Source organism: Macaca thibetana, chromosome 6 (assembly GCF_024542745.1).
Source record: "Macaca thibetana thibetana isolate TM-01 chromosome 6, ASM2454274v1, whole genome shotgun sequence".
Classification (NCBI taxonomy): domain Eukaryota; kingdom Metazoa; phylum Chordata; class Mammalia; order Primates; family Cercopithecidae; genus Macaca; species Macaca thibetana.
Genome location: NC_065583.1, coordinates 35,483,597 through 35,505,577, shown reverse-complemented (window position 1 = coordinate 35,505,577; position 21,981 = coordinate 35,483,597). Strand labels below are relative to the sequence as shown.

Sequence of the window (21,981 nt, the reverse complement as noted above, 5' to 3'; positions counted from 1 at the left end):
TTACAAATGGCATGAACCTACAAAGTCAAAATGAACGAGAGAAGAAAAAATATTAACTGAATTCTGAAAACAAAAAAGCAACATGAATGACAAATATATTAGCAAAAATTAAAAAGCTATCTAAACCCTAAGACAACAATAGAAAAAGCCGAAAAGCAATCCACTCTGTACTCCAGTACCTCTAAGAGTCTCAGAAATTGGTGGCATTAAATAGCTCTAGAAATAGAGATAAGGTCCAGGTGCAGTGGCTCACACCTGTAATTCCAACACTTTGGGAGGCCAAGAGTTCGAGACCAGCCTGTCCAACGTGGAGAAACCCTGTCTCTACTAAAACTACAAAATTAGCTGGGCATGGTGGTGCACACCTGTAACGCCCAGCTACTTGGGAGGCTGAGGCAGGAGAATCATTTGAACCTGGGAGGCAGAGGTTGCAGTGAGCCAACCAAGATTGTGCCATGGCACTCCAGCAGCCTGGGCAACAAGAGCAAAACTCCGAAAAAAAAAAAAAAGAAAGAAAAGAGAGATAAGGTGAGATAAGTGAGACTGAAAAGAGGAGCACCAACTAAAGTCATTTAAAGAAGTGGGTATCTGGGAAGTGGTAAAAAAAATAAGATAAGATTAAAATAAATAAAATAAAATAAAATATAAAATAAAATAAAATAAATAAAATAAAATAGAGGTTAGAACCCCATATACTGCCCCTACCTATACCAGAACCAAAAAAAAAAAAAAAAAAGGCTAATTCTCTGGAAAAGGTAAAAGAAAGTCTCTGAACTAGAGACAAAGTTCCAAGTATCATAGTAAAAGTAGGGGAGTTAAGTGAAAGTCAGCACACGAGATGTTGGTACACATTCCTAGCTATCTTCTCCCATCCAACTCCCAAAATGCTCAGTTGCTTAGACTTCTTGTTTGTTTGTTTTGAGACAGCACTCTGTCACCCAGACTGGAGTGGAGTGGCGCCATCTCGGCTCACTGCAACCTCCGCCTCCCAGGTTCAAGCGATTCTCATGCCTCAACCTCCCGAATAGCTGGAATTAGAGGCAGACACTACCACGCCTGGCTAATTTTTGTATTTTTAGTAGAGACAGGGTTTCACCATGTTGGCCAGGCTGGTCTCAAACCTGACATCAAGTGATCCATCCGCCTCAGCCTCCCGAAGTGCTGGGATTACAGGCGTGAGCCACTGTGCCTGGCCACTTAGACCTTTTGAGCTAGAGATTGGCAGAATCTTCTGTAGGGAAATCTAACAAACCCAAAAGCAAACACTAAAAAAAACGTAACATCCAGGCCCCAAGGCCCAAATGGCCCTTTCTAGATCTCCCCCAGTGAAGCCTAGTGACAAGTCCTACCCATATGCAAAAACATTTCTTTTTACACCCAAATATATTATATATCAGCAGTCTTCCTCAGAGACGTCTTGTCTATGAAACAAGAACATCATCCTATAACAAATCAGCCAGGCATGGAGGCACATGCCTGTAGTCCCAGCTGCTCAAGAAGCTGAGGTGGGAAGACCACTTGAGCCCAAAGCCAGAACAGCCTGGGCAATATGGCAAGACCCCTGTCTCTTAAAAAAAAAAAAAATCAGAAAACAAGAATCAATTATTGAACTGGCCCAAAATTAGTAATTATTGAGTCTGGGTGATACATATTCAATTTTCCATACAACGATTCTTTAAAAAAAGTTTTTATAAATTTGTATTCATACACACACACACAAATAGTACATAAAAGCACATAGTAAACAAATGCTCTGGAAGAAAACGATGAGGGACTATCCCACAAAGAGGACCAACAGGACTGCCAGGATCTAAGAGGTTCAATATCTGAATGACAGGAATTCAAAAAGTGAAAATAGAGAATAAGAAAAAATAATCAAGAAAAAAGTCAAGAAGTGTTCCCCAAATTGAAGTACACAAGTTTCCAGACTGAAGGAGCCCACCAAGCACCCAGTAGGATGAATGAAAATTGACCTACACCAAGGCAAATCATGAAATTGCAGAACACGGTGAGAAAAAAGATTATACAAGCCTCCAAAGTCAGAGGAAACAAGTTACTTACAAAAACATCAGTCACTACCACAGAGTTTTCAACTTCTAAATAGCATCAATGAACCAAAAGACGATGAGGTAATACCCTCAAGTTTTTAAGGGAAAATTATTTCTAATCCAGAATCTATACCCAGGCAATCCAATATAAAGATAGAAGACATATTTCACACTTGAAAAGTCATAACAATTTACCTTCCAGGTACCCTTTATCAGAAAAGCTATCAGAGGCAGATCTTCACCAAAGTGAGAAAGAATATAAGAAGGACATAGACATGGGATTAAGGAAACAGGAGATCCAGCTCAAGAGGAGCTCTGGAAGAGCTTTCTCTGAGTGGAACTGAAAGCACACTGATGTGTTTGACATGAGTAAGGAAAGAAACAGACAGCTGGGAAAGAGTTGAGAAATGGAGTACTGATAAGTATATTTTAAATTAAGAATCTTTAAAAAACATAATTATTAATCCCGGGGAAAACCAAAAGCTGAGGATGAAAAATTATTGTACACTACATTATGGATGAGCCATGTCTCAAAAATGTAAATAATAACTATTGGCCGGGCGCGGTGGCTCAAGCCTGTAATCCCAGCACTTTGGGAGGCCGAGACGGGCGGATCACGAGGTCAGGAGATCGAGACCATCCTGGCTGACACTGTGAAACCCCGTCTCTACTAAAAACTACAAAAAACTAGCCGGGCGAGGTGGCAGGCGCCTGTAGTCCCAGCTACTCGGGAGGCTGAGGCAGGAGAATGGCGTGAACCCGGGAGGCGGAGCTTGCAGTGAGCTGAGATCCGGCCACTGCACTCCAGCCTGGGTGGCAGAGCGAGACTCCGTCTCAAAAAAAAAAAAAAAAAAAAAAAAAAACTATTGACCTAACATTTTTTATAACTACAGTGTATGGAGAAGACAGGGTATGGAGTAGTATATACCAATAAATGTGGGACGTTAGAGAAAACAAAAAGTAGGGGGAAGAGCGTAACCTTGATCTTCCTCCTACTTCTTCCAAGAGTAGGAGGTTAGTGGCTGATACCTAACCATGAAAAAAAAAAAAATCACATTAGAAGCATTTAGATCAGATATCTGTAAGAGATGGAGATCAGCCAGGCACAGTGGCTCACGCCTGTAATCCCAGCACTTTAGGAGGCCAAGGCGAGCAGATCACCTGAGGTCGGGAGTTCGAGACCAGTTTGACCAACATAGAGAAACCCCATCTCTACTAAAAATACAAAATTATCCAGCATGGTGGTTCACGCCTGTAATTCCAGCTACTCAGGAGGCTGAGGCAGGAGAATCACTTGAACCCAGGAGGCAGAGATTACAGTTAGCTGAGACAGCGCCATTGCATTCCAGTCTGTGCAATAAGAGCGAAACTGCATCTCAAAAAAAGAGATGGAGATCAATACTAAAACGATTAAATGTTACCCCCCCCAAGGAAAAGAAATTTAAATTATGGAAAAGTGATGAGGAAATTGCTGCTTTTTTATTTCAATAAGCCTAAAAGACCATTGTCTCTCTATATTATGGATATACAAAGTTGTCAAAAATAAAAATGTAAAGGGTTAACTCAGCTAAATAGAAGAGAGTTATAACAAAAATGGAGGGGTTAGAGGAGGATGACGGTAAAAAACACGAGAGAAAGAAAGGGTTGTAACTACCAGTATCTAAAATGGCCACTGCCAGAAATATCATCAAAGTTCTCTGTATATGCTATGCACACATCAACTTTAGAACACTACCTTTATCAACATTATAGATGGGATGTTCAAGTTAAATGAATTGCTAAATAGGTCTATTTTTGCCTTAAAACTATATTATATCTGTATTACAGCTCCAGGTTCTACTGTAGAACTCACTGCTAATAACACTGTCAAGTCTATTAACTAATAGCTCTCCTAAAACAGCCTTCAGAGCATAGCCTATCACATACAGTGTCAATCATCTTTTTCTGAATAGTCTTCTTTACATCTTGAACCTTCTGTCCTTTAAATTCATCCACCAACATGATCTAAAAGGATGAGAAGGGAGAAAAACACATATAAAACAGTTAGAATCCGCCTTCAGTTTCTTCCCTAATTTTCCCTAACTAAATTTGCTTCTGCCCACCGAAATATTTTTAGTATGAAATTTATCACATTTATAATAAGTTTTCATTTTGGTATAGCATGGATAACTAATATTTATAACACACTTATCATTCTGTCAGTGATACCCACCTCACTATGTATCACTGAGATACCTAGTGTGAGCATGATTAGGAAGGAATACTCACTTTCACTTCTTCTTAAGTTTCCACATGGACGGAATTCAACTACACTCACTCACCTCATTCCTGGTGGTTTCTGAAGGAACTAAGCATATTCGGCTTCATCTCATTAGGCTCCTCTTTCTAAACCCACCTGCTGCAAGTGAGTATTCTTTGCCTGGCCATCTGATAAAGCTTGCTCCTAGAAGGAGGCCTACTCTTTCACTTCTATCTTTTTCTCAGTAGGCCAATTACATTCTAGGGCAAAGTATTAGCTTATCCATTGTTGCCATCGATTAAGCCTCAATCCCCTTCCAGCTTTCTTTGGTAATAAAGCAGATATTTTCACCTCCATGACTCTTATATTCATCTACATGACTCTTATATTTCTCTCAAATTGTTTCTATCTTAGGTAGAAAAGACATGCATTCTCTTTTGACATTCTAAACCTCTAACATACCAAAATACTTCAATATCTATTTAATCCAACATTATAAAGTTATATTTAATGAGTGTAGTGATTAAGAACAAAAATCTGAATTAGTTGGGCGTGATGGCAGGCGCCTGTAATCCCAGCTACTCGGGAGGCTAAGGCAGGAGAATTGCTTGAGCCCAGGAGGCAGAGGTCGCAGTGAGCTGAGATTGAGCCACTCTACTCCAGCCTGGGCGACAGGGTAAGACTCCGTCTCAAAAAAAAAAAAAGAACACAAATCTGGCCAGGTGGAGTGGCTCAAGCCTATACTGCCAGAACTTTGGAAGGCCAAGGTGGGCAGATCACTTGGGGTCAGGAGTTCGAGATCAGCCTCACCAATATGGTGAAACCCCCGCCTCTACTAAAAATACAAAAATTAGCCGGTCGTGGTGGCACGCGCCTGTAGTCCCAGCTACTTGGGAGTCTGAGGCAGGAGAATCTCTTGAACCTGGAAGTTGGAGGCTGCAATAAGCTGAGATCGTGCCACTGCACTCCAGCCTGGGTGACACAGCAAGACTCCGTCTCACACACACACAAACACACACACACACACACGCAAATCCCAGAGCCAGGCTACCTAGTTTGCATCCCAGTTCCTACTGACTATCTGGCTAATCTCAAGTAAATCAGTTAATCTCTTTGTGCCTCCATTTCCTCATCTGTAAATTGGGGATAAGAGTGCCTACTTCAGAATGGGGTTATTTTCAGAATTAAGTAAATTAATATATAAGTGCTGCATAAGTGTTGGCTTTTATCATCATTCAAAATATGTGTCACTTCAAAACAAGATACATAACCAATTCTTGGTTATCCAGAAAAATGTAGGAAAGCTAAAACTAAAAACCATTCTCGTTGATGTCCTTAAAAATATCTGAATCTGAAGCACCTAACAACTTGTTTGGATTTTTATGTTCTCTAGCCTAGCCTTCTTTCCATGGAAATGTAAACCACATTAACGTATGTACAATTAGGAGAAAAGAATGGTTCAGAACATGTTTGTTGGACTTACCTGGCACTTAGTAGACATTAATAAATAAACTAATGGACTGGATAAAACTGCTTATCTAAAATATGAACTCCCTAACTAAAAGAGCAAAAAAGGGACCAGGAATTCTCCATTCAATAAACCTTTGAAGTTTACTGCATAATATGAACTAATTTGAAATATCTTGTCAAGAAATTCACTCCACAGAGATTCCTAGAGGGCACAAAAAAGAATTTCTGAAAATGCTTTTAGGCAAAGGACATGACAAAAACAAAAGATAGAAATTTGGAAATAGAATACATTCTCATATTAAACTCTCAAATCAATGTATAGTTGAAACTATGTTAAATTTTTCTACATTTTTTCTAATTAAGAAAATCACAGAGCATGGAGTAAATCAAATAAAAACTAAAAAAAATTATTACTTACACCCTCATAAAATCCTTTTAGATATAACTTCTCCTTTGCTTCTGCAAGTTTTTCTCGGTCATTCTGGCTCTGAATTTTCAACTCATCACAAATGGTTACTGCGGAAAGATTTCCAAAACCTGGGATTTCAATGACTGGCACCTGCAGCAAACAGCAATCAGAAACGTGTTCACACTGACTGAACACATAAGTCTATAGGGCACAAGTCTTTTTGCCTCTAATGTCCAATTAAGTCATTTCAGATTGTATATATCATTATGACACTGCCACACATTAAGTAATCACAGAGTGACTAACTTCCAGATGTAAATTTGTCCTCCTACTCTCCACAGGAACCACCCATACTCTGTGTATCAACAACCCCAATGCCCTTCCCCCACCACACACACCTTTCCCAGCATTCTATCCTCCACTGGCATATAATTATCTAAGTAATTCATGCTGAAACTAGCAAAATGATGTAAACCAGGGGTCCCCAACCCCAAGGATGTGGACCGGTACCAGTCCATGGCATTAGGAACCAGGCTGCACAGCAGGAGGTGAGCAACAGGTGAGCATCACCCCCTGAGCTTCACCTCCTGTCAGATCATGGGTGGCATTAGATTCTCATAGGAGCATGAACCCTATTGTGAACTGTGCATGGAGGGATCTAGGTTGCATGTTCCTTATGAGAATCTAATGCCTGATGATCTAAGGTGGTACAGTTTCATCCCAAAACCATTCCCCCACCATACCCTGACAGTCCATGGAAAAACTGTCTTCCACGAAACAAGTCCCTGGCGCCAAAAAGGTTGGGGACTGCTGATATAAACAACTAGTTTCATGGATGGTTATGCTTTTGGTTTACATTAATTCCTCTGGATCTTTCATGAAATGAAAATCATTTGCTAGTAATTTAAAAGTTTTTCTTCTATAGACACTAACATGAAAATACAAGAAACATAAAACAGAGTCGTACAGGATTTTGTTAAAGTTATTATGGTTACAAATAAACATTCATGAAAAGAGCAAAATTTTGTCTTTAGAAGCCAGGAAATTGATCATACTAGCAAAGCAAGCTACTATAAAACTGGAGATGCTAAAAAGCTATTTGTTCCCGAACTGCAGGGGCCAGGTAGTAAGAAAATGCTTGTTAGTTTTCCTTTCGCTCTTATCTACCATAGCAGGTATCAAATTAAAGTGAGTAAATCCTTAAGCAAACTCTCTCTTATTTTCATACTCCACCAATTAATTTTGTTACAAGGAAAACATGTCAGCTCTTCTTTTTTTCTGATAAAGAGATGGATGTGAATATTCTGAATTATCTATGTACTCACCGGCTCAAATGGCAAGACCATGTCATCTCTAATTCCATACTTTGCTCGTAAGGCCTACAGAAAAATTTGCAAGTTAATACTAATGATCAACACTTCACTGGTAGAATCATTGAGAGAAGCAACCTCCAAACTTTCTTAAAACTATTATTTGTTCTTCTCTTCATAGAGGGCAAATTTCTACCTTTACCAAATATCTCAAAAGGGATCCATAACCTTCAAAAATTTAATAGCTAAAGTTATAGTGAACAGCCTAAATGAAACTGCACAGCCAAAAGCAAAAATGTACATAGACATACACCTATCACTTACATTGAGGTTCATATGCCAGATTTCAATAAAAATGTGAATATCAGAAAACTTTTTCAAAATTCTGTGAAACAAATTCAAAAATCAAACCACAGAAAATATATAAACATCAAGAAACAAGTTAGAGGTAGCAGTTTAAAGATAAATGCATAGCTTTTTAGCCTAGTCCCACAGTGTAGTTCCGCAGTACCTAAGCAATGAGATGGTGAGGACAAAATACAAACATGAAACTCAGATACTTACTTGCTTTTTCTTCAAGTCTCTGAGGGCAGCAATATCATCAGGGGAGTCGGAAGGAACACTTGTAACCACACCAGTGCCTATAAAACAAAGTGTGGAATTAATAACTAGAACCAAAACATGATTACCAAAATATTTCTAGAAATAAACTCTTTACCTTTATCCTCCTTAATAGTCAGCATTGGGAGAACATAGATCACCTTGTATGATGTTAAAGGTGCAGAAAGTGATGCACCAAGAATTTCCTGCATAAGAAAAAAATCAATATAAAAGGTGAATTCATTGTGACCATTAGAATTAAAACTATGTTAATATTTTAAGCCCTGAGAAGCTAGTAATCAAAAATATATGGAAATAAATTCAAGAGCTATATTGTACAATATGGTGACTAGGCAACAACAATGTATTTTATACTTGAAAATTGCTGTGCAGATTTTTTTAAGATACAGGGCCTTGCTATGTTGCCGAGGCTAGACTGTAGTGGCTATTCACAGGCGCTATCATAGCATTCTACAGGCTCAAACTCCTGGGTTCAGACAAGCCTCCTGAGGTCTCAGCCTACCAAGTAGCTGGCACTACAGGTGCGCACCACGGCACCTGATTTAAATTTTAATTCTTCTCACCACATAAGTACGTAAGATATGAATTTGTTATTTACTTCAATTTAGCCATTTCACAACGTATATATATTTCAAAACATGTTGTGTACCATAAATACAATTTCTGTCAATTAAAAAATGAATATAGGCTGGAGGCGGTGGCTAACGCCTGTAATCCCAACACCTTGGGAGGCTGAGGCAGGCGGATTGCCTGAGCTCAGGAGTTCATGACCAGCATGGGCAACATGGTGAAACCCCTGTCTCTACTAAAATACAAAAAAATTAGCTAGGCGTGGCAGCACGCACCTGTAGTCCCAACTATTTGGAAGGCTGAAGCGGGAGAATTGCTTGAATCAGGGAGGCGGAGGTTGTAGTGAGCCAAGATCACGCCACTGCACTCCAGCCTGGGTGACAGAGGGAGACCCCGTCTCAAAAAAATAAGGAAATGGATATAAATAAAATACACATGAAGTAAAACAAAACACATTCTTTTATACCTACTAGAGGAAAAATAATTATTTTTATTTTTATTTTATTTTTTGAGACGGAGTTCTGCTCTTGTTACTCAAGCTGGAGTGCAATGGTGCGATCTCAGCTCACTGCAACCTTCGCCTCCCAGGTTCCAGAGATTTTCCTGCCTCAGACTCCCAAATAGCTGGGATTACAGGCAGCCACCACCAAGCCTGGGTACTTTTTGTATTTTTAGTAGAGACGAGGTTTCACCATGTTGGCCAGGCTGGTCTTGAACTCCTGACCCCAGGTGATCCACCCACCTCAGCCTGCCAAAGTGCTGGCATTACAGGCATGAGTCACCACATTCGTCCAGGAAAAATAATTTTTGATAATTATAATAACTAAATCTGTCAATGTTGTGATGACATGAGTACACTAATACATTGTTTGTGACATTGTATTCCTTGAAGAAAATATAGGAATCCACAGCAAAAGCCACAGAATGTTCCTGTAACTCAGACTCAACAACAACAAATTATTTTTTCTTAAACAAGTCTGCCCAATGCTGAGTTAATGCTGAGTTAATTATACTAGGAAAGCCTGGAAACAACTAAAGCTTTCAATGATAGAAAAAATGATTTAACTAAATATGTTACAGGAACAAGAATGAGTACTATGTATCTATTTAAATTAGTAATTATGAAAACAAAGTAAAAGGATAGTTCTAATTTCACTTGAAAAAATCCTAAAGATTAAGCAATTTTAGACCCAGATTATCAGATGGCAACAAAGAATTTGCAGCTGCTTGCTCTAGCTAAGGAACACGCTTTTCCTTTCCACACATAATTCCCACCCATTCCATTTTATTCATATATATACACATAACCTGCCTTTATAGAATTTGCAGTCATATGGATAACAGCTAAATATTATAACTATTTTAAAGGTTGAAACTATTTTGCAATTTATAACATCCATGTCCCTCACTCCAGAATTTGCTCAAATTAACAGGGAGAAAAGTTTAAGAATAGGAAAATATGTGTGTCCCTAATACTGTTCCCAAGAACTTCTCAGACAAAATTCCAATATTAGGAACTAAGGAGATGTGGCAGTGCTGCTTTTAACAGAAAAAGGCAGGAAACAATTCAAATGTCCATTAATAGAGAATGGTTAAGTAAACTGTGGTACAGCCAAACAATGAAATACTATGTAGCTATAAAAAATAAGAATAAAGAAACTGTTTGTGTACTGACAAAATGATTGCCAAGATATAAATAAAAAAGCAAGATGTGGTACAATGCATATAAAGCATATTGCCATTTGTGTAAAAACAGAGGGACAAAGAGTATATGCATATTCGCTTGTGTATACATGAAATATTTCCATGATATACAAGACATAGATATTACTACCTACCTCTAGAATGGGAAACTTTTGTATCTTTTTGTGTTTTTTGAATTTTGGGACTTGTAAATATATTGCAATCAAATAAAAAGAAAGTATAAAACAAGAAATAAAAGAGTTCAATTTAAAAGAACTGAGATGGTACTCTACTCACATTTTTCTTTTTAAAAAATTATTTAAGATACTAAAGATCAGCATTCACTAAATGGAATTAAACACACTCAGAAATACGGATAATAAAGTAGATGCGGCCGGGTGCAGTGGCTCACGCCTGTAATCTCTGCACTTTGGGAGGCCGAGGCGGGTGGATCACCTGAGATCAGGAGTTCGAGCCCAGCCTAGCCAACATGATGAAACCCTGTCTCTACTAAAAACACAAAAAATTAGCTGGGCATGGTGGCACACACCTGTAATCCCAGCTACTCAAGAGGCTGAGGCAGGAGAATCGTTTGAACCCAGAAGGCGGAGGTTGCAGTGAGCTGAGATTGTGCCACTGAACACCAGCCTGGGCAATAAGAGCAAAACTGTCTACAAAAACAAATAAAAATAAAATAAAGTAGATGAGTTGTGTAACCGTCCAGATTTAACTAATATCAACCAAGACTTTCTTCACACACAAAAAAAACAAAAGCAGCTACAATTCCAAATTTAGTATTACCAGGAATTCAGGTAATAGTATTTTTAAAATAATATAATCTCTAATGCAGCTATTAAATCTCTTGGGGAGGACTGCCTATATTTTTCAACCAGATATTTACCGATTTGAAACCCAAAAATCACATATGCTATCTTCATGATACAGTCATACAATGAATATTACACAACAATAAAAAAAGAACTACTCCTACAACATGTATGAATCTCACAAACATAATGGTAAGCAAAAGAAGCCAGACACAAAACAGTCAGACTGTACAATTCCATTATGTAAAGTTCAAGAACAACAAATAATCTTTGGTGAAGTCAGAGCAGTGGTTACCTTTGGAGGAGAGAAGTGACTACTAATGATATGGACGTGAGAGAGCTTTCTGGAGTGCTAAACTGTTCTATATCTTGATTTAAGTGGTGCTTACCTAAGTGTATATACATATGAAAATGCACCAAAATACACAAGACATACACACTTTACTGCATGTACACCTCATTTTTTAAGGTTGTGATGCTCTTTTCTCAATATTCATTGTTGAAATTTTCCTTGAAATGTATGCATTAAAATAAAAAATCTGCTATCCAACTTACCTCCCCCATTAATTCCTTAACAACAGGCACCACGCCATTGTCTCTGGTAAAGCCCTGGTATGACATATTCCTGGCTGCTCTTTGGGTACAGATGAATATATCACCATTCACCGTCTCAAATCCAATGTACTTCATATCAGGACGAACCCAACAATTTGTCTGCCCAAACATGGTCTCAGGTCTGAGAGTAGCAGCCACCAGGAAAATATTTTTACCTTTCAGGCCACTAAGAAAAAAAACAAATATTGATGTAAAAACATGTTGTCAACTCTGTAGCAACTATCTGATGGTTCAGAAATGATGAAGCAATTCCTCTGGCAAACCTACCTTAATTTAGATGGGTATGGCTCAAGCACCTTCAATTTGAGTAAAGTATATTCCTGAGGTCCAACACCCTAAGCAAATAAATGATACAAAAATTTGAAGGAAAAAAAAGACTTGCCTTAAACCTGCTAATCTATGTGAGAGATCTGATTCAAATCCCTAAAATGGGTTCTTGCATTATTTATGTTTTTTGCCAGAGAAGAGACTGCCAGTGGTGTGCTAACCATACCCACACAGAAGTCCGGTATGTTAGGAGAGATTTGGAGTAATTGCCCAAAATAGTGTTTGCCAAAATGAAGGTGAGAAGACACAATCAACACTAATTCCATCCCAGGGCATGTCCCACATAGTAGTCATCAAAGAAAGATACTGGACCAGAGGTCAGAGATAATGTGTGTTCTAAACTTAGTGTGCTTCCTTACTAATGGTTGGATCCAAGGTAGTCATAATCAGAGCCTCTAAGCCTTTCTTTCCTCATTGGTAAAATAAGGATGTTGTGTCCAGATAGGACTGTCCTGAGGAACACATAAGAGAACGGATGAAAAATGCTTTGAAAAGTCTACAAAGGATTACTGTAATCTAGGATATTGCTGCCATTGGCTATATTAAAACTTTACTGGGTCTTCTTAAGTCTCTCAAATCTTTTAAAATTTTGATCAACTCTCACTTAGATAAGTTACATCAAAATTGAAGGCTGATTTTGAAAATATGTTCAAAGATGGTAATAAAGAATGACACAATCATAGGGAATCATAAGTTCAGATGCTGGCATTGTCATTGATTTTTACTGTGCCATGGATTTAGCCAAATCACTTACTCTTGATTTACTCAAGTATTTCAGAGAATAATGTTAATAATGTGTTCTACAAGAATGTAGAATGAACTTCTAGGCATGGCTAGAAGTACTTTGGAAATAAGTAACAAGGCACATGATCAAAGCAAATATAAATGGAATCTGTGGACACTAAATCTTAAGTCACATATCTCATTACCTCTCCCCGTGCTTTCTTTTTAGAGCTATTTATTTTCCAGATGGTGCTTCATAACATTAACACGCATATAAATCACATTGAGAGCTCGTAAAAAGATATTCCTGGGCCCCACCCCCAGAACTTTTGATTCAGCAATTTCGGGGTAAGGCTCAACAATGTGCGTTCCTGTAACAAACTGATGCAGCTGTCCTCAGATGACTCTTACGGTAGCTAGGTACTACACACAATACAGGTAGCTGTATTGATATCCCATCTCCTCTTCATACCCACCAGAGTATCAGGACAATATCCCTCAGCACTGCAAAGAAGTTATTTTTAGGTTTCTATTTCTTAAACTCTGTGGTCATATTAAGGATTATTATAATAGCTACTCTGTTTCATAAATAATCACCTCTCCAGTTTGTCTATCATGATCCATGCAAGGCTGTCCATCTTTTGGAGAATAAATGGTATACCTAAAAAATAAACAAAAAGTGACAAATATTATTATAATATTCACGTTTTATCCTAACATATTTGCCTATGTTGCACCTAATTTCTTACATGTCTTATAACTAAAATTTCTGAGTAGATATCTGTATCTATTATGTATACTCTTATGGTAGTTCCACTGTCAACCTACTTATTTAATGAAAGCTTTCTACCTTCGTCAAAGGTAATACCACTGGAAAATACACACTGATCTTGGCTTTGTGGTACTGAACGAAAGATTATAAAACATAAATTGTCTTAACAAATGAAACTATCAAGGAAGTTGATTATGTAGATTAATCAAGGAAAGTAACTTATTTTCATTTCTTAAGTTATTTTCCTTGATTAATCTACATAATCAACAAAGAATCTTAATTTATAGAACAAAATATAAAATAAAACACAAATAAAATGATTACTTTTCTTCTTGGTAGGGAATACGGAACAGAATCTTTAGTAAGATAATAAAAGCCCACACTCCCATTATCCCTGGTCATATCTGTCATAAACACGAAGCAGCCCAGAGAAATTAAGACACTGGTAAGGAAAAAAGGAAAACAAAGGATACAAAAGAATAGAAACAAAGTATTTTCAAAACAGAAAGATAATGGAAAAAGAAGGCTACAAGGTGTTTGTTTATTCACGTAAACAATCCTCCTGCCCCATCCTCCCAAGCAGCTAGGACTACAGGTACATGCCACCATGCCTGGCTAAATTTTTTTATATAGAGAGAGATGCGGTCTCGTTTTGTGGCCCAGACCGGTCTCAAACTCCTGGTCTCAAGCAATCCCCTCACCTCAGTTTCCCAAAGCACTGGGATTATAGGCATGAACCTCCATGCCCAACTGATTTTTGCTTTATTATGCTCAAGTACAACAAACTTACCGCTTCCCAAATTTAATTTTGTTTCTTTCTCTTAATGTTAAAAATTGCCATCTGACAAATGAATCATAGTAAGGATTAACATCAGTGGTGATGAAGGAACGACGCCAGTCTACCTATAAAAGGAAAATTTTAAAAGGCAATTATTGAGAAATACACAAATTTTGTTTGAATAAGAATTCCTATGAATCAATTATTTACTCTTCTAACTTAGAATCAGATCAACTACTAAAAAAAATTTTCCAAGTTCCACTATTAAAAGTATATCGGCCGGGCGCGGTGGCTCAAGCCTGTAATCCCAGCACTTTGGGAGGCCGAGACGGGCGGATCACGAGGTCAGGAGATCAAGACCATCCTGGCTAACACGGTGAAACCCCGTCTCTATTAAGAAATACAAAAAAAAAACTAGCCGGGCGAGGTGGCGGGCGCCTGTAGTCCCAGCTACTTGGGAGGCTGAGGCCGGAGAATGGCGTGAACCCGGGAGGCGGAGCTTGCAGTGAGCTGAGATCCGGCCACTGCACTCCAGCCTGGGTGACAGAGCGAGACTCGGTCTCAAAAAAAAAAAAAATAAAATAAAAGTATATCACAATTATTACCTTAATTTACTTAATTAAAGTATGTTTTTAAGCATACACATTTACATATTAACAAACATACAGAAGCTATAATAAATTAAGAAGAAACATTTAATCCTACCTTTATGTATTCCTAAATATTCAAGTTAAACTTGGGCTTCTTCACATTCTTTGAACAAAGCTCCTTTCTACTACTTGTTAATATGTCAATATACATTCCAATTCAACAAATAGTAAAGTATTCAACAAACAGTAAAGACTCATAAGCAATGTTAGGTTCTAGTCTAACAATAACAGTACTAATTCTTTAGTGGCATACAGGGGAAATATATTATTCTAAAATTAAGAGTTGGTCCAAATCTCATATAATCACACAAATATACAGACTTATCTGGGAGATATTGTGGCTTTGGTTATAAACCAACACAACAAAACAAGTCACACAAATTTTTTTATTTCCCAAGGCATATATGTTACATTTATACTATATTGAATTATATTAAGTGTGCAATAAACATATTTTAAAAGGCAATGTATATACCTTAATTTAAAAATATCTCATTGCTGGCCAGGCACAGTGGCTCAAGCCTGTAATCCCAGCACTTTGGGAGGCCGAGACGGGCAGATCACGTGGTCAGGAGATCGAGACCATCCTGGCTAACACGGTGAAACCCCGTCTCTACTAAAAAATACAAAAAACTAGCCGGGCGAGGTGGCAGGCACCTGTAGTCTGGGGTACTCGGGAGGCTGAGGCAGGAGAATGGCGTGAACCCGGGAGGCAGAGCTTACAGTGAGCTGAGATCCGGCCACTGCACTCCAGCCTGGGTGACAGAGCGAGGCTCCGTCTCAAAAAAAAAAAAAAAAAAAAAAAACCTCATTGCTATAAAATGCTAATAATCATCTGAGCCTTCAGTGAGTTGTAATCTTTGTGCTGGTGGAGAGGCTTGCCTCAATGATGACAGCTGCTGACTGATCAAAGTGTGGCTATTCAAGGTTGTGATGGCTATGGCAATTTCTTTTTCGGAGTCTCGCTCTGTCGCCCAGGCTGGAGTGCAGTGGCCTGATCTCAGCTTACTGCAAGCTCCGCCTCCTGGGTTTATGCCATTCTCCTGCCTCAGCCTCCCAAGTAGCTGGGACTACAGGTGCCCGCCACCTCTCCCAGCTGGTTTTTTGTATTTTTTAGTAGAGACGGGGTTTCACCGTGTTAGCCAGGATGGTCTTGATCTCCTGACCACGTGATCCGCCCGTCTCAGCCTCCCAAAATGCTGGGATTACAGGCTTGAGCCACCACGCCTGGCCTATGGCAATTTCTTAAACTAACACAACAATGAAGTTTGCCACATCTATTGACTCTTCCTTTCACAAAAGATTTCTCTGTAGCATGTGATGCTGTTTGATAGCATTTTACTCATAATAGAACTTTCAAACTTGGGAGTGGGCCAGGCATGGTGGCTCACACCTGTAATCCCAGCACTTTGGGAGGCCAAGGCAGGCGGATCACTTGAGGTCAGGAGTTTGACACCCACCTGGCCAACGTGGTGAAACCCTGTCTCTACTAAAAATACAAAAATTAGCCAGGCATGTTGGCAGATGCCTGTAATCCCAGCTACTAGGGAGGCTGAGGCAGAAGAATAGCTTAAACCCGGGAGGCAGAGGTTGCAGTGAGCCGAGACCACGCCACTGCACTACAGCCTGGGTGACAGAGTGAGACTCCATCTCAAAAAACAAAAACAAAAAAACTTTTCCTTGCATTCACAACTTGGCTGACTGTTAGGTCAAGAGGCCTAGCTTTTAGCTCGTCTTGCCTTTCAACATGCCTTCCCCACTAAGCTTAATGATTTCTAGCTTTTTACTTAAAGTGAGAGACATCACATAGAGGGCATTATAAAGTTAATAACTGGCTTCATTTCAAGATTGTTGTTTATTAGAAAACAGGGAAACCTGGCCCGGCACGGTGGCTCACGCCTGTAATCCGAGCACTTTGGGAGGCCGAGGTGGGAGGATCATGAGGTCAGGAGATGAGACCATCTTGGCTAACATGGTAAAACCCCATGTCTACTAAAAATACGAAAAATTAGCCGGGCGTGGTGGCGGGCGCCTGTAGCCCCAGTACTCAGGAGGCTGAGGCAGGAGAATGGCGTGAACCCGGGAGGCGGAGCTTGCAATGAGGCGAGATCATGCCACTGCACTCCAGCCTGGGCAACAGAGCGAGACTCCGTCTCAAAAAAAAGAAAACAGGGAAACCCAAGGAGAGAAAGAGGGAAACAAGCCAGTCAGTACAGCAGTCAGAATGCAAACATTTACCAATCAAGTTTGCCATCTTATATGGGTATAGTGCGTGGCAACCCAAAACAATTAGAATAATAACATCAAAGATCACTGAATATAGATCACCATAACAGATAATAAAGTTTGAAATATTAAAATAATTGCCAAAATGTGACATGAAGCAAGCAAATGCTGTTGGAAAAATGGTGCCACTAGACTTGCTCAACACAGGGTTGCCACAAATCCTCAAATGGTAAAAAAATCAGTTCCTGGAAAGCACGATAAAGCAAAAGCACAATAAAAAAGCACATACTTGTAAATGCTTTCCTCGTATTTCTTTATAGACATACCTTCAAACCCATTCTCTTTAAATCCTGAATAGCCAGTGGCGGGAAATAATCTAGCCAATATTCTGCTTCAGAAAATTTTACTATCTCTGTATCAGACAGACCAAGGGACTTCATAATGCCCCACTGGTATTTAGAAGATCCAGCTTTAGCAGCAGCTTTACTCTGAAAATAATGGAGAAAAATAAACTCGATCAAAGAATAACCAACACTCCAGGAAAATGACCCAAGATATTAAAAAAAAGGAAAAACCAAAAATTGCCTAACATCCAGGACCACAGTAATTTTAAGTAAATAATCCCATTTGGTAATTTTTTTACATTCTAAAATAATGCTGATACAGCAGAACACTGCAGGAATTAGTTGTACTACTTAGTCTGTCAAACTGTATAGCCAAGATCTCCGCCAAGAAACTGGCACCAACTAAATGGAGGGCAACATAAAGAACTACCCATCATGAAGGTAAGCTCTCAGTACCAAACCTTGTTTCTTTTATCCTCATACCACATTTACCTTATTTACCTATAAAGAGGCTATTCACAGGCTGGGCACGGTGGCTTACGCTTGTAATCCCAGCACTTTGGGAGGCCGAGGAGGGCGGATCACGAGGTCAGGAGATCGAGATCATCCTGGCTAACACAGTGAAACCCCATCTCTACTAAAAATACAAAAAATTAGCCGAGCGTGGTGGTGGGCGCCTGTAGTCCCAGCTACTCGGGGGACTGAGGCAGGAGAATGGTGTGAACCCGGGAGGCGGAGCTTGCAGTGAGCCGAGATCGTGCCACTGCATTCCAGCCTGGGCGACAGAGCGAGACTCCGTCTCAAAAAAAAAAAAAAAGAGGCTACTCACAAGACTTTCCTCCTTTTCCAAAAATTATGAATATCAAAAAGACAACCAAATGCCAGAAGTTGAAGGTAGGAAATTTGGTTAAATTGTAACACTACAATAAGGCAGCATAAGAAAATGCTGGGGCTGCCAGACCTGCTCTATATGACACTGTGCTGGTAGAAACATGACTGCAGGCATTTTCAAACCCACAGAATTATATACCACAAAGAGGAAATTTTGGACCAGGCACAGTAGCTCACACCTGTAATCCCAGCACTTTGGGAGGCCAAGGCGGGTGGATCACGAGGTCAGGTCATGGAGACCAGCCTGGCCAATGTGGTGAAACCCCATCTCTACTAAAAATAAGAAAATCAGCTGGGCATGGTGGTGAGCGCCTGTAATCCCAGCCACTCTGGAGGCTGAGGCAGGAGAATCACTTGAACCGAGAGGCGGAGGTTTCAGTGAACCGAGACTGTGCCTCTGTACTACAGCCCAGGCAACAGAGAGAGACTCCATCTCAAACAACAACAACAATAATAATAATACAAAAATTAGCTGGGTGTGGTGGCACACACCTGTAATCCCAGCTATTTGGGAGACTAAAACATGAGAATTGCTTGAACCCAGGAGGCAGAGGTTGCAGTGAGCCAAGACTGTGCCACTGTACTCCAGCCTGGGTGACAGAGCAAGACTATGTCTTGAAAAAAACCAAAAAAAAGTAAATTTTATGGTATGTAAATTTTTTAACCAGGATGTTGGAGGAACCTAAGGAGGAATGCAGACTGTGACAAATCTATCTAACTGCATTACAAATATATAATCACACTCAAGGGGAAGGGAAGAAAGGAGCTGATCTAGGCAGTTTTGGAAAACAGTGTGATTAGATTCTAAAGACAAAAAGAATTACACAAACACTGTACTTTAGTCAGTAAAACTATTTCTCCCAGGGGTATAGGCTGGCAATTATGAAACTACTTTACTAGTAGGCTAGGATTGAACAAATAAATATACTATAGGTTATGAGAGCCAAGGGTCTCACTGTTGTAGTAAGAAGTCACAAATAAATCAAGGGAAAATGCTAGAATGAGACCCCTGGTGCTAAAACGGAGCCAGGGGTATCAATATGAACTTACTTTTTAAATAAACATTCAAATAGATAAATAAAAACAGATGTGTATGTATGGCTTAGCAGACATAAATATATTTCCTTGCTCTTTCCACTGCGAGTGCCTAGAAGCAGTGATACCCCAGGCAATGAGCACACCCAGCACTCAGACCTTAGTTTCTGAATACCATTCTTCAATAAAAGAAACCTTGGAGAAGCGGTTGATTCCTTGGTTGAATCGTGGAAAATAAAAGATAAGCCTGGAACAGCTTGTGACACCATAAAGTAAGAAAGTGCTTTGAACAAAGGAAGATGAGGGAATGTCTAATGGACACAGGAGCCAAGCTAAAAAAACTCCCAATGGCCAAAGCTAAAACAATTTGTTTACTCTAGCTTTATTCCAATAAAAAAGAACAATTTGACAACAAATTATGGTGTTGTTAACAACCACACACACACACATACACATACACACACACGCACACAAAAACACAAACCAATAGCCAGGCACAGCGGTACAAGCCTATATAGTTCCAGCTACTCAGGAGACTGAGGTGAGAAGACAGCTTGAGCCCCGGAGCTGAAGGCCAGCAACATAGTGAGACTCTATCTCTTAAAAAACAAAAAGCTCAATGGTATTGATTTATAACCTAAAGAATGAAGTAAATATCCATGAATCCATATGACATAGAAAGGACAGAATAAGTAAGTGGGGGAGAAAAGACAGCTCTTCCTTTCAGAAGAATTATAGATAATAAATGTAAAAAGAACGAGGTAAATAGAAAATCACGATTAAAAGACTACAGTAGGCCGGGCGCGGTGGCTCAAGCCTGTAATCCCAGCACTTTGGGAGGCCGAGATGGGCGGATCACGAGGTCAGGAGATCGAGACCATCCTGGCTAACACGGTGAAACCCCATCTCTACTAAGAAATACAAAAAATAGCCGGGCGAGGTGGCAGCGCCTGTAGTCCCAGCTACTCGGGAGGCTGAGGCCGGAGAATGGCGTGAACCCGGGAGGCGGAGCTTGCAGTGAGCTGAGATCCGGCCACTGCACTCCAGCCTGGGCTACAGAGCGAGACGCCGTCTCAAAAAAAAAAAAAAAAAAAAAAAAAAAAAAAAAGACTATAGTAATAACTGTTGTAGGCAAGATCCACTGATGAATGCTAAAATTAATGAGCAAATATTTAAAAAGAAACACAGTATTATTTCCATGGCTTCAAAAGATTTCTCCCAAAATATATATTAATTATAAAAACAAAAATGAAATCTTTACAGGAGAAAAACCTGGCAGACACCATCTTAACCAAATGATCAATGTTAACATCACCAATAATAAGACATATCAGTATCATATAGTCCCTAATGTTTGAGAAGGACAAATTACCTCTCTAATAGTCTTCCTCCAAATCAATAACCTCAATCTAACGATGAGAAAGCATTGAACAAACTCAAACTGAGGCATAATCTATAATTACCTGACCAGTATTTGTTAAAAGTATAAAGGTCATGGAAGAAAATGAAAGATAGAAAAGATTAAGGAAACATAGTAAGGACACATGACAACTAACTGCAATGTGGGATCCTGGATTGGACATTGGAAGAGAAAAGGAAATTAGTGAAAACACTGGTAAAATCCAAAAAGTCTAGAAAATACTACCGTACTAATGTTAATTCCTTAATTTGAAAAATAGTACCATAGTTATATAAGATGTAACATCTCTATACTATCTTGCAGTTCTTCTGTATATCTAAAATTACTTCAAAAAAGAGGAAAAAGGCAATAGGAAGTCAGAAAGATAATTTTTTTGCTTTGATACTTTAAAAAAATTATCTAGTACATATTATGTGTTGGGCACTGTGCTAGTACTGGGAATGCACATATAAATCAGAAAAATATAAAACTTCAACCAACATAAATATCAACCACTATCAAACCTTTTTTCCTTTAGCTTTATCCTTAATTATGATATCTTCTGTTTTAACACTTGTTTCTTCCTCTTCCTCTTCTTCATCTGGAAAATCAGGGGGGCAACCATACAGCTCTATTTCTCTTTTCAACTTATCAGCACATGCCTACAACGAACATTAGAGATAATGACGTTCAAAATTCAAGGTAGACACAATTTCAGTTCTTTACTGTTTTATTGCCAACTAAAATTGATTCTGAAATTTTTTGCAATACATTGATACATATGTGGCTCCACTACAGAAAACTGAAACGAAGGCTGGGAGCAGTGGCTCACACCTATAATCCCAGCACTTTGGGAGGCTGAGGCAGGCAGATCACTTGTCAGGAGTTTGAGACCAGCCTGGCCAACATGATGTCTCTACTAAATATAAAAATTAGCTGGGCATGGTAGCACATGCCTGTAATCCCAGCTACTCGGCAGGTTGAGGTGAGAGGATCGCTTAAACCCAGGAGGCAGAGGGTGCAGTGAGCCAAGATTACACCACT

At 39.2% G+C, this 21,981-nt stretch overlaps 2 protein-coding genes across 5 annotated transcripts in view; both read right to left on the bottom strand.

The window, feature by feature from the left end:
* The window catches only part of PRELID2 (PRELI domain containing 2), a 1,077,378-nt gene that overhangs the window by 389,663 nt on the left and 665,734 nt on the right, over nucleotides 1–21,981 (bottom strand). The window lies entirely within an intron of this gene.
* The window catches only part of LARS1 (leucyl-tRNA synthetase 1), a 68,808-nt gene that overhangs the window by 32,570 nt on the left and 14,257 nt on the right, over nucleotides 1–21,981 (bottom strand). For all 4 annotated transcript variants that reach the window (XM_050793981.1, XM_050793984.1, XM_050793983.1 and 1 more), the window contains exons 5-15: nucleotides 21,462–21,599; nucleotides 17,595–17,756; nucleotides 14,405–14,517; nucleotides 13,440–13,503; nucleotides 12,060–12,127; nucleotides 11,733–11,958; nucleotides 8,195–8,282; nucleotides 8,041–8,117; nucleotides 7,492–7,545; nucleotides 6,176–6,316; nucleotides 3,975–4,052 (exon numbers count right to left, since the gene is read on the bottom strand). In XM_050793981.1, the coding sequence (XP_050649938.1) occupies nucleotides 3,975–4,052; nucleotides 6,176–6,316; nucleotides 7,492–7,545; nucleotides 8,041–8,117; nucleotides 8,195–8,282; nucleotides 11,733–11,958; nucleotides 12,060–12,127; nucleotides 13,440–13,503; nucleotides 14,405–14,517; nucleotides 17,595–17,756; nucleotides 21,462–21,599 (1,209 nt within the window). The remainder of the gene's footprint in view (nucleotides 1–3,974; nucleotides 4,053–6,175; nucleotides 6,317–7,491; nucleotides 7,546–8,040; nucleotides 8,118–8,194; nucleotides 8,283–11,732; nucleotides 11,959–12,059; nucleotides 12,128–13,439; nucleotides 13,504–14,404; nucleotides 14,518–17,594; nucleotides 17,757–21,461; nucleotides 21,600–21,981) is intronic.